This window comes from Stegostoma tigrinum, chromosome 1 (genome assembly GCF_030684315.1).
Source record: "Stegostoma tigrinum isolate sSteTig4 chromosome 1, sSteTig4.hap1, whole genome shotgun sequence".
NCBI classification, from domain to species: Eukaryota; Metazoa; Chordata; class Chondrichthyes; order Orectolobiformes; family Stegostomatidae; genus Stegostoma; species Stegostoma tigrinum.
In genome coordinates, this window is record NC_081354.1 from 81,796,319 (window position 1) to 81,809,976 (window position 13,658).

Here is a 13,658-nt window from a genome sequence, read left to right on the forward strand (position 1 = left end):
AAGTTAATGTTTCAAGTCTTAATATGACTTCATTTGAAATGTTAATTCTGCCTCTGCTGATGTCAGACTTGCTGAGTGTTTCCAGCACTTTAGCTCATAATGTATGTAATAAAAGCCAAGTCATATTTCAGTAAGTTTGAGTTTTAGCTATCTCTGTTGTTTTCTATTACTCTAAATAATGACTGCGGCAAAAGTACTTTATTTTGATATAAGGCATTTTGGAACGTCATAATTACATATAGTGCAGATTAGATCTAATGAATGTACTGTATTCTGTCCTGGGCACCTCAGGAAGGTTTAATTAATTTTGGAGTACAGCTCAAATACACTAGAATTACACAGGTATTAAAAATGTTAATTTAGGACAGATTATATGAATGAAAGCTTAATATATAATGGCTGTATTGCAAAGACTAATCTGTATGGTACTCTTGGCAATAGACTTGTAAATTTATACATAGCTTTTGCTTTGGGAAGAAATTCTCACATATTGGGGATTAAGGGGTAACCTAATTAAGATGTTTAAGACAATTAAACCCATTGACAAGATAGAAATAAAAATGTTAGTTGCCTTTTCTCAGGTGGTATGCCTTGGTGACGTATTTTTTCCACCAGATGCATAACCTCGACTACAACATGCAGCTCCTGTTTATTGCCTATGAAGATTTGCAGGCTGCCTTCAGGATGCTGCCTGTCTTTTAACTAGGACCTAATCACTGTCTGGAGCATGGTCAACTTGGACAGGGCCTACCCTCCATCAGGAGTAGCAGCTATTGTCAGAGCCATTGTTCAGGAATCCGTACCTCCACAATTGTGGGTTCGAGGGCTGGCAGAGCAGAAGGCCGTGGCTGTGTGGTTTTTTTTGGGGTGGGGAAATCAGGATTGAGGATGTGCTGTGTGGCAGAGGCCTGGGCTGAATGCTCCTGCTGCAGGAATTGGCACACAGAGCAGCAGTAGGCATCTGATGGCTCACTACCACTGCTTTCCAAGCTCCTTTAAAATAGTGATGTTCAGGCCCAACATTGCACACCTGGTTTGACTATGTTCAGTCTTTGCGTGCCCCTGCTCAGATGGAATTTCATATTGGCCCCAGGATTCCGTACCTCCGCCGGGTGCCTGTGCCCCACAATCTAAATCGCCTCCAGAATATTTATTTTATATCTCTTAAAGATGCCAAATGGCAGACCTTGTACAGACTGCTGCTGCACACCATCCACCTCTTCTGCTTTATTCACTACCTGGGCACACCATGTGCCTATTTATTGCTGGGTCGTGCTGATCCCGGTGGAGGGCTTTCCATGCAGAAGCCCTCCCTCTCCCTCAGGGATCTGGGGTGGAGGGTGTTGCGTGCAGCAGTCTCATTCAACCACAGATTGCCATGGTTCACGGACTCCCAGCTCAACTGCTGCTTTTGTGGCACGAGTTCATGAACCATGTGTATATTGGATGTGGGCTTTTGCATCCCCTCTTCAGTTACCTTAACCTGCTGTTGTGCTTTTTGGTTACACTTTGGCCTAACACCCCTGATCTTTATTCACCTGTTATGGAGGGGAGCGGGCAGGTCAGAGGATCTCCTCATGAGTCTGCTCCTGGGCTTGGCCAAGCTAGCCATTGACAGATCCAAGCAGCAGGCTGTGTAAGGGGCCATTTAGGCTGACTACCTGCTGCTCTTCCGTGGCTGTGTTTGAGGCCAGCTATTCGCGGAGAAGGAGCATGTGGTGTCTACTAATAATTGAAGCCTTTTGGGAGAAGTGGGCACTGCAGGTGTGGAGTGCTTTATTTTGCCTTCCAGTTGTATTTTGATTTAATCCTTGCCCTCCCCTTCACCTTGTTTCATGTGGACATTGTCCCTAACGGGGCTACAGCTATATGGCAATAGTGTAAAGTTACAAAAAAAAATTAGGGGTTCATTTAAGTCAGTCAAGAGGGCATTGTTTCTATTTAAATAATGCATGTTAGAGTTTTGGTGGAAAAACAGAAGATTGGCACTGAGCTAAAATGCTTAGAGAACTGGTGCATACACCGTGGACTGAATGGCCTCCAACATTGTAATCATTCTGTGAGCTGTTCCCTATAATGGGAGTCCAGAACGAAGGGGCTCACTTATAATTAGCCAATACAATGAGTTCAATTAGCACTTTTCAGACAAAGTTATTTGAAACTTAGAGCTCGCTACATATTTGTGAATGCTGGATCAACTCAACTTCTCAAAACTAAGATTGATTTTTTAAAGATGGCACGTTTGAGAATTATAAAAGCAAGGTAGGAGAATACAGTTGAGATTGAACGGTGATTAGACTTGATGAAACCCTACTCCTTTTTCCTTTGTTGTGACATGAAAAGTGCTGTATCACTGCAATTTGTTTCTTTAATATTAGTATAAAATTGCGATGTATCTGATTCTAACAATTTTGGTAACTCCTTTCATACTTAATGCTGGATGAATACTTGAGCAAAATTGTGGTACTAGGAATGTGAAATAAAAATAAAAATACTTATTGAAAAATCCCACGGCTGTTTAATGTATGTCCTAATTTGATCTAGAGTTCCTAAACCTGTTACTGGTTGAACTCCAAAGTAGCTACTACGTTTGGAGCTCCAGTAATAATCAGACTGTGGTACTTCCCTGTTGTACTCAAGGGGTGATTTCAAAAATTGCTTCACTGGAAGAAAAGTATAGTTATTTTAACTTCCCTCTGGTTCTTTTGTTCTAAAAGTTCAAACAAAACGTGAATTTGATTCAGTGCTAAATTGACTTTTCTATTCTGGTCAGAAAATGCGCATTATCTGTTAAATTGTGCTGCAATAACCAAACAGTCATGTTCACTTTATAGATGTAACAAAACTATACTAACACATCACAAAATTTAACATGCTTTATGAAAAGTTCGTGCTTTTTTTTCTTTAATCAAACAAAGGAATATGCTGTATTTAAAGTAATCCTTTTCACAATATTTCTCAGAATCACAATGATTCTCTTCTGTCTCCCACCGCACCTCCTACTCCGACAGCACACCAAACAATTTCTCCAATCATCCTCTTACAAATACAGCTTACTTTGCATATAATATGTCTGTTCCTAATGCACTTCAAAGCATTTTGTAGCCAATTTGATGCTTCAGAAGTTTAGTTGCTGTTTTTTTTTCTTTATTCATTTCACATAAGGAAATGTGGCAGCCAGTTTGTGCACCACAAGGTCCCATAAACAGCAGAGCCAAGGAGGTCAAAGGTATTAATGCTTAATGAATACTCAAGGTATTAACCTACTAGCATAACGCAAGTAGTGGGACTTCGATATGAATCAGTCATGAGGTCAAGGATTCTTCCCTTAGTTTATCATAACTTTGCAAGATAATTTCCCAGCTAATAATACCTCCATATAATCAACTGTGTACAAAAAAATTATCTTTTGATTGTTGCTAGTCTGTAGGAAGTTCTCTGGATTTAGCTAAGTAAACTGTGATTTGTATAAGAACAAATATGCATTCCTGGGGCAAGCAGAAAATCTAATTGATATTTTTCTCATAAACCTGTTTTGGATATTCTTAAATATGCTGTTTGACTTTTCATGTGTATTAAGTACCTGACTTGATTTCTTCAATCTCCACTGTAGCCCCTGCTGCCACAGCACCATCAAAAAATTTCTCCAATCACCCTTTTCCAAATTTAGTTTGCTTTACATATAATTTGTCTGTTCCTAATGCAGCATAGATTGTTACAAGCAAGTAAAAAAATTCCAGGCGTCATAGTGTTTAGGCCAGTAAAGAATTATATGGGTCTAATGACAGCATGCACTGGCATAGAGCAATGTAAACTAGAGAGAAAGAGACTGCCTTGTGTATAACAGTTTTCATTCCTTGGATGCTGCAAAATGTTTGAGTTAGCTAATGAATCCTTTGACACGCAGTCACTGCTTCGGTTAAAATGCTTGTTGAATGAAGTCATTCTTAAAATGAAATTTTAATTTGCAACATGAACATTAGAACCAAGGTGTTGGAGTTGCAATAAGGTGAAGCCTAGTAATCACAGTCATTACAATTGTGAAATTGACGACAATTGCTAGTAACCACACATGGGCAGTTCGGTGCAAAAGTATATATTCTATAGAATTGTTAAATGTTCCCATTATGATATAAAATTTTATGGATTTTTAATAATAATGCCTTTTTTAAAGTTTGATATTCTACCTTAATCCCATGTGTGTACCACAATCTTCATTTTGTACTTAGTGAAATGATCTAAAAGTAAAGCTTAAGCAGCGGTTTGTAGTCCCTAATTTGTTGTCAGGGAATTCTTAGGTCAATTGCTTCACCTGTTTGATGCCATGGCACTCCAAACCGTGGCCAATATGTATTTATTGTCAGGAAAGAGGAAGTCTGTACCACACTAATCACTAGATCTGTAATGCTATGAGTGTTCAGTTTAGGAAATGCATATTGTTTAGACCAGATTGTTGAAGTTAAATGTTGTGTAGCACATACGGTTGATTTATCCTATGTACCTGGACATTTTCATTATCGCAGGGGTAGTGAATAGAGATCAACACAGTCGTCAGTGAACATTCTATTTCTGATTCTATACGGAGGGAAGATCTTTAATAAAGCAGTTAAAGATGGTAGATCCTGGTCACTACATTTGAGTAACACATGCACACAGGTGTCCTGGAACGAAATTATTAATCTCTAACAACTATAGGCTAGATATGAATCAGCCTGTGGACAGTTTTTGACTGCATTGCCTTCAGTTTTATTGAAGTTCCTTGTTTTTAATGTTAATGGCAATCCCTGTTACTTTGATACATGGATTCATCTCTGACTAAGACGTTAATCTTGCTTCAGGATTGTGACTGTTATGATCAAAAGGTGTCCAGTTGAGCAGCATTTAAGTAGTTATTGGTTAGTAAATGCTGCATGATTGTGAACAGACTTCTGCCACTTGCTGATTATTGAGAGTAGGCTAATTACAAGGATTTATGTTTACCCTTTTTTATCTTGTGGATAGGATACAGTTGAACAATTTTTTACTTATGCCAAGTAGATATCAGTATCGTAGCTATTCTAGAGCAATTTTGCTTGAACCATGTCTAATTTTCCAGCAAGAACTTTCACTAATATATATTTATGCCCCCTGTTGTTTTTTTTGTATAGTTCCAGGTTCATTGACAATAACTATGGAAAAGCATTTTAGCCTTCTGGTGACCAGCGACCTCCACTATTGCATTACAACATGTGAAAAATATTTGTTAGCAACTTTTAAATCGAACTCTTTTGGTATACAATAACATTTTTTATAAATTTAGCGGGGGGGGAAACAAGTGAACACGATCACTAGTTTTACGAATACAACTAAGGGAAGAAAATTATTAAGCTTGCTACGATAGGTTACCAAACATATAGAAATTTAGTTGTACTATCAAATTTTAGTAGGCTAGGGCTCAGCCACAACTGTTGTCTTTCTGGTTGTTCAAAGTTTTCTTGTTTTCCTCCTTCCAAAAGCATTGTATGTATGGTGTATTAACGCTTTTTCTGTTCTCAAGACTGCGCTTTTTGTTGTGTTGTGTAAATTATTCGGATTCTGGATGCCTAGAAACCTCTTCCCACGCCAGATAAATCTGTGCTGCCATAAATGCCATATTGTCAAGGAAAATGTAGGAATTCTGAAGTATACTTTGCCAGTTACATTTACTAATCCTGCAATTATATGCCTATGAATTGTTCTGCAGTGGTGGATACTGAAATCCTTTTGAAGAATCCTGCAATTAATCCAGAGTTTGATTCAAGATTTGATTAATATAAGCAGTTATTGATGACTCATCTCACTTTGTCATTTGAGTTTATGACTTCTTAAAACCGAGACTTGTAGAATTACAGCTGAACAAAATGCAGTTGCCAAATACTTAAAGGCATGCAGAGTCATAAAACTGATCACCTTTTCTGTTGTAAAGATTCAATTTTAGTTTGCTTACCTTAGAATTTGTGAAATATGAGTGTACACTGATGAATCCTGTTTATCCTTCTTTGTTTGCATGCAGCAAGAAGTTATGGGCGAAGACGAGGTAAACATTTGGTTTTTAGTGCTGGCTTGTAAACAAATCAATGTGACTTCATACCCAATCACTAGTTACTTGTTGATTAATTTAATACTGATTTCTCATTAGATCTGCATGTACAAAGCATATCTGCATGAACATAAGGCTGCACTTAATGCTTCTGAAAATTAGTTAATACTTTGTGGATTGTGTTTTATATAGCCTTTCCGGAAAGAATTGGGATCCTAAATTTGCATGGTCACCTCCAGCATAGTCCAAAACAGTATTAGGACCTATTCAGTTGTCTCGGAGAGCCTGAATACTGTACTATTTTGCTGATGTTAGGCAGTAGAATTTTTCTACATGGGAAGTTCTTTCCATATGGCTTCTTTTTAACTTTCAATTTTCTCTGTCCGATTTGACAGCCACTCCTACTCCAATTTAGGACACAGATATCACATGGCCACTGTCACAATGTTCTGTCAGCAGCACGAACAGTTGTTCACAGCAGGAATGATGTGCCCCATGTCTGTCATTTTCAAGATTAAATGTCAAACAAATGAAACTGGTTGTCTCACTGAAAACTGCCGGAGAACTTAGAATTTGAAATGACAACTTGCTGGTTGATCAAACTCTCTATTAACAACTAATTGGTAACCAATGAACTAGATTTTTGGAAATTCATCAGCAAACCTGTTCCTAACCCCAATTGTAAAAGTATTTCCTTTCCATATAATAATAAGTATTAATATAATCAAATGATGAGCTAAGATTGTTTTCCTTTCGCCTCCTCGTACTTTCCGACTCTTGCTGGAGGAATGTTCTGTCACAGGTCCTGATAAATACAGATGTCTTGCTGATTTGGCCGTTACAGAGGGAATGGTTTGAGTACAGTATGGAGGGTACCACAATCCATTCTCACCCAATATCATTCCTACTTTCTGCACGGGCCACTGGATGGTATAGGACCAAGGCTGATTTTTCTTCTTGAAAGATGTATTTTACCTCACTGATTTGAGGGTACAATGAAAAGTGTCCTGTAGCCCAACAGTTATGCATGTTGGTGTCAACTGCCTCAGCAGAGATCAGGAATTGAACCTGAAAATGTTTTTGGGACTCCATACCCTTCTAGGTATTGCTTTTACCCAGTGTGAATATAGAATTTCTAACATTCAACATTAATGGGAATATTTTACCAATATGGATAATTTATCCACATGATTAATGACAAATAATATCAATGTGAATCATGCAGGTGATTGGCATCAATCTTACAGATGAGTTTTTATAAAAGTGAACTGTTGGGAGGATACAAAAGTCATGTGATGAATTCAGAAGTATCCTGGCTCCAAATCTTAATTTTATTATGTGCAGCACTGTTCTTTACAATATTAAATAAAAACCAAAGGTGCTGGAAATACTCCGTAGATCTAGCAGTATCTCTTGAGAGAAGCAACACTAACATTAACACAAGTGACTTCTTCAGAATTGAAGCAAGACAGGAATGTGACATTTTATATTATTGAAAGGAGGAGGAAAAGCAAATGAGAGTCTGGAATAATCCCACTAGTTTCTTAGCCTGTAGTCCAGTAATTCATTGCAGGTTTTCACTTCAGTTTTACTTACCTATTTGGTTAATGGCAAGCCCAGATTTTATTTTTTACTTTAATGTATTTGTTTCTCATCCGTACTTACTCTTGAGAACGTGGTGTTGAGTTACCTTGAACTGCTGCACTCTGTGGTATGGGTGCACAGTGCTGCTACAGAGAGAATTCTATTCTTTTGACCCAGTAAAGTGAATTCAGTTATGTAGTTCAAAGTCACAATGATCTGAGACTTGGAGAGCAATTTGCAAATTGTGATGTTCTCGTGTATCCGCTGTTCTTGTCCTTCGAGATGACAGGTTACAGGTTTGGAAGATGCTGTTGAAGGAGGTTTGTTGAGTTGCTACAGTGCACCTTATTCATGGTACATTTCATCTATTGTCACTGGTTGAGGGGAGTAGATGTTTCAGGTGATGGAAGGAGTCCCAATCAGGTAGGCTGCTTATTGTGGGATGTCATTCAAGCTTTTTCAAAATCGTATGAGGTGCACTTATCCAGGAAAGTGGTGATTGTTTCAGTGCACTCCTGACTTTGTACCTTGTGGATGCTAAGCCATCACATGGCTCAGTGGGCTTGGGGAATGTGTTAATCACCACTACATCCTCCAACCAGTACACAGTGATCCTCTGAATTTCTAGTGGGCAACCCTCTTCCTCCCAAGATGAACTGGAACTACTTCAATAATACTGTTTCACTATATCATTCTAGAATCTAAATAAAGGAACTAAGATCAAGAACACTGTCTTCGGAGTTTTGCACTGCATCCTAGAATAATTATGAAGTGACTTTCACTTTGATCAATTCTAAAGGGATAGAATAACTCCAAAATTGGGACCAATATTCTGGGAAGCAGTAGCTTTGGATCTCACTGACTAACTGAATAAAAAATCTGGCCTCAGTAACACAAAGAAGGATATAATAATTGAAATTGCGAATTGGAAAATACATCCATCAATTGCTTTACACCTGGAAGAAGGTTCTGTTGATGTACATGTGCAGTTATATATTGTAGCATCCAGAGTAGCAGTCTGAACTCCAGATACCCATCACAGTCTGGGTGAAAAAATGTTTTCTTCAAATCCCCTCTAAACGTACCTTTCGTCTTTTAATGTTAGAGTCATGCAGCAGAGAAAAGGCCCTCCAGCCCATCAGGAGTACACTGATCCTTCTACACTAACTGCAACTTTCCAGCACCTGGCCCCTAGCTTTGAATATTATGATATTTCAATTGCTAATCCAAGTATGTTTTAAAGGTTGAGAGGTTTTCTGTCTGTACTACCCTCCTCAGACACTATATTCCAGATTCTCATCACACTCTGGATGAAAAAATGTTTTCTTCAAATCCCCTCTAAACCTCCTGCCTTTCATCTTTTAATATGATGCACCTTTCTAGTTGACCCTTCAACAAAGGGGAACAGCTGCCTCTGGAGGAGTCCCCAAGATTCCTCTGTTCCTTTTTGAGTTTCCTTGTGTCCTACCAGTTATTGAGTACTCAGTTGTCTCGCTATTTCTTCCAAACTGCATCACCTGACACGTTTCAGGATTAAATTCCATCTGCCTATCTGACCTGTCTGTATTTTGTTGTAATGTGAGAACTTGCTCATCATTAAATACAGTATCCAGCTAACCTTCACATCAAGTGGTTATTAGTGGCAGGATTTCGAAAACCGATATCAAGTTACTGAGATAACAAGGTGTAGAGCTGGATGAACACAGCAGACCAAGCAGCATCGGAGGAGCAGGAAGGCTGACATTTTGGGCCTCCACGTCAAGTTGCTGTGCCTCTTCCAACAAGCCACAGTATAGTCAGGAACTAATTGTTTCTCCACAGTAGTTTAAACAAAGAGTGGAGGGCGCGAGGACTAAACCTTAGCTGTTGAACTTCCTTCTCGCCGGCCAACTGGATTGTTGAGTCATCTGTAGGGGGTCACCATGAAGCCTGGCATGTGCCATCTGTGGTTTCGAGGAGCTAACAACTGTGGTTTGTTCTAAATGTGTTGCATTTCTGACCAGTTCTGAGAAAACATCTTTGACATTAAGTCTGCAGCCTATATAGACTGAGAAAGCTCATGACCTGTTGAGTATTTTCAACATTTTGTTCTGATTTCAGATTTCAGCATCTGCAGTGTTTTGATGCTGAAGTAAAACTGACATTCATTGTTCAGACCAAAACAAAATATGTTGATATCAAATTGACAATAACTCGTAGATGCTTCAGCTGCTTTTATGCAGTTGTATTTGTACATCATCTTGAGCATATAATCAGTTTAAACAACAAGATTAATTTATTCTGTTTGTGCTTTAACATGTTCTAAATCATTTCACTCCTTGTCTTTTGATATTTTGAGCAATGTAAAAATCTCCAGTGGGTCCGTACTTATGTTTTATCATGGTTGCTTTACTTTTTTCTGCTGCATTAAAATTAATATAACTAGCCATTGTCCAAATGAAATGTCAGCATCAGCTGATTTGGATTAATTGCTAGCTGGAGAATTAACTAGAGGGAGACTTGAGGACTGTCTCCGCTGGCTTTGACATGATTTACTAAGTATATGCAAATTGTTAGCTCTTTTGTTAAAGAATTCAGTCTATAAGTATCTCTAATTCAAGTTCAGCCTTTGAACACAATGTGCTCTGTTTACAGTTTTTTTTCTTTTACGTTGAATGATCTGTTACTGACTGGGAGGCATTGATGTGAATCCAGTGGGGTAAATATGGAGGGGAGTGGTGAAGTTATCATGTTTCTAGGCTAGTCATCCAGAACCCTACTGTGGTTTTCTGAGGACATTTGATTCAAATCTCACCTTGAAATATGCATCCAATAAAATGGCACAAGTAAAACTTCTGTCAATTATTGTAAGAACCCATCTGCTTCATTCTGGCCCCAAAAGGACATGAAACATTCCATCCCTGTTTGTTTGGTCTAAACTGTGGGTCCTAACCTGTGTGACTTCAGACCCACCCAATTAGTTGTTTACTAACTGCCAGAGAGCAGTTAATAATGGGCAATCAATGCTGGCATAGCCAGCGATGCCCACCTCCATGATTTTTTTTTAATGTGCTGTTTGTAATATAGGATGAAGATGTACAGCTAAATTTCAGTTTGTTTGCTGCTTTGACAATTACAAGATTGTGCATTTGTCTTTTGCATCTGTTTTTAGTGATTTAGTCACCTCAATTGAAAATATATAGTTTTATCTTCAGATTTTTATTGCTGTGAAGTTTATTAATGGTTCATCTCTAAAGTGCTTGCTCTTACTGAGGAGTCCTATAACTAGTACAAATTGTGTTCTAGCAAAATGACTGATTTGCTGCTGGTCTATAACTTGTAGTTTAAACTGATGGAGCTAGCCTAATGAACAACTTGATTATTAGAAAAGCAGCAATTTGACTCAAGGTTTTATAGCATTTTGACTTGAATCAAAATCATGTGAGGCCATCTTTTGTGTATTGCTTAGTTTCTGGCAACTAGACACTATTGGTATACTAAATCCAACAAATTATGGACAATAACGATTTGCTGAAGAAACTCCGATATGGCTGTATTTGTGGAGGAAAAGCAGATTTTTCTTCAACTACTTTTGTTCCTCTCCACACACGCTGCCAGACCTGCTGAGTTTCTCCAGCAATTTTTTTTTGTTTTCAATACCAATGGTGCTGTCCTATTCATTTTGCTAATCGTCCCATGTGTCTGCAAAACATGAACTCTTAGCTGTAATCTGAAAGAGGAAAATCAGTTGGACTGGCACCCATTTGACAGTCATAAACAGCCCTTTCATTTGCCTCATACTGAGTTAGGTAGCCAACAGAGTGGCTGTGCGTAGTTTCCAGATTACTTTGAGCTTAAGTTTACATGTTAAATGTTAATATGCATTTGAACGATAAATTTGAAGCAACATAGTAGTACAATAAGCTGCAGATTCTTTCTTTTAAGGCATTGTTGATCAATGACTCATTTATGAAATTGTTTGCAAATAAATGTCGATATGTTAAAGTATAAATTGAATAGACCTGTGTTTCTTTCATACAGAATGTTGAATCATTTGGTTTTCAAGTGCTCAATAGCAAAGCAACCATGAGCATCTTATTCCCTGGCTTATCAAAAAATACCATCCAGCTGTTCTATTATGTACAAAGGTGCAAACTGTTTTAAATCTCTGCAGAATTTTTAATTGCGGAGTTAAAATTAAAATTCTGCTTTATTGAAGTTAGTAACAGTTTTAGCATCAGCTTTTCATGCACATGTATGGTAAGTATAAAGTTAGTTTTTTGCAATCTGTAATGATATGTAGATGCAACAGTTTGTTAGCATAGTTTACACGGCCCATTAAGCTTCAAATTTGACTAATTTTGCATTAAAAGTTTCATGCAAATGTGTTACTAGTTGAATAACTTCAAGATCTTGGTCCTTGTTTGATACAGCTGACTTTGAGATTTCAGTTAATCCTTTTTTTGCCTTTTTTGCAGGCCGATCCTCGTTGTTCCCCATAGAAGATGGTTTTCTTGATGATGGACATGGTGATCAGACAGTCCCTGGGGTTCTGAATTCTGTTAATTGCTGCTCTTCTCACCAGAATGGGGAACGAATTGAGCGATACTCACGTAAAGTATTTGTTGGTGGCCTTCCCCCAGATATCGATGAAGGTACTGCCAGTTGTGACACAGCTCAGGAGTTTTATTTTCATTTCTGTACTTTTTTATTTATTTATTTATTTATTGATTGAGCGAGCTTGCGTGCATTATAAATTTTCTCCTTTATAGATGAAATTACTGCCAGTTTTCGTCGTTTTGGACCTTTGGTTGTTGATTGGCCTCACAAGGCTGAAAGTAAATCTTATTTTCCACCAAAAGGTAAGGCAATTTATTTAATAACGTGACACTGTTTGAGATATATTTCTGTTTGTAACCACCCAGACACAGTTTGAATTTCTTTTATCCGTGAAATAAAATTAGTAATCTGTTAGTACATAGGTGCTAACTCGGTTCTGAAAACTGGAATATTGCTTCTGGATCTTTTTTTGGGAAGTAATCCATGAGTTGGTTGTTTTGGAGATGTGAAGAGATTCATATTTGGGACTGGGTCAGGGTTCATACTACTGTAATGGTTGTTTAATCTGCAAACTTTATCCTTTGCTTCAGATTAAAATTATTAAGGAATTAGATCACAGGCTGGTCAGGCTCAATGGACTAAATGGCCTACTCTTGCTCCATGTTCATAAATAGTGTTGTGTGATTGCCATTTAATTGTTTGGTAAGCTGGCTGGACAACTGATTTGCCATGCAAAGTAATGCCAACGACATGGATTCATTTGCTGCACTGGCTGAGGTTACCATGAAGGATTCTCCTTTTCAACCTCCTTGGAGTTGTGGTGACCCTCAGGTTTAAACCATCATCAGTTGTTTCTCCCTAAAGAGGGAGCAGCCCTATTGTCTGGTAGGACTAAGGTGACTTAAAAACAGTTTAAAAAATCAGTCCTGAATAGCAGTACTAATGTAACATACAAGTTGACTTCTTAGCTTTGTCATCTTGGTAAGAGAAACTCTGTCCATTGGCTGGAGTCATCCCTAGCACAAAGGGAATTATTGAAAGTCAAATTTTGGCCCTGGGTAATCGCTGCAGTGATCTCTGAAATTCAGGAGACAGAGGATCTGTGGCATAGGAGGTGGTAATTTTGTCCATCGTACATAGCAACTGCAAAAATACTATCTAGCTTTAATTCCTCTTCTAGCTGTATGTCTGTCACCTTGGAAGAAAGGAAAGAATAATGATCTATCATGATGAGATCTTTACCTGACTATAGATTAGAAAGGGCAGTTGAGCAAACATTCCAATAGATATGTTTAGGAGAATTTTCTACAGCAATATGTTTCCAGCCCAATGAGAAAGGAGTAACTGTTGGATCCAGTTCTTGGAATGATGTGGGCCAAGCGAAATAAGCATGGGGGGCACCATTTAGGGGACAGTAATCATTGTGTCACAAAGCTTTGGACAAGGAGCATTCCGGAGTAAGAATTAACTGAGGGGG

General features: G+C 38.2%; 1 protein-coding gene across 3 annotated transcripts in view; it reads left to right on the forward strand.

The window, feature by feature from the left end:
• LOC125458002 (cytoplasmic polyadenylation element-binding protein 2) overlaps positions 1-13,658 on the forward strand; it is a 126,773-nt gene that overhangs the window by 76,873 nt on the left and 36,242 nt on the right. For 2 of the 3 annotated variants that reach the window (XM_048542856.2, XM_048542871.2), the window contains 3 exons: positions 6,032-6,055; positions 12,100-12,276; positions 12,394-12,483. In XM_048542856.2, coding sequence (XP_048398813.2) covers positions 6,032-6,055; positions 12,100-12,276; positions 12,394-12,483 — 291 coding nt within the window. The remainder of the gene's footprint in view (positions 1-6,031; positions 6,056-12,099; positions 12,277-12,393; positions 12,484-13,658) is intronic. The other variant, XM_048542864.2, reaches the window with a different exon arrangement.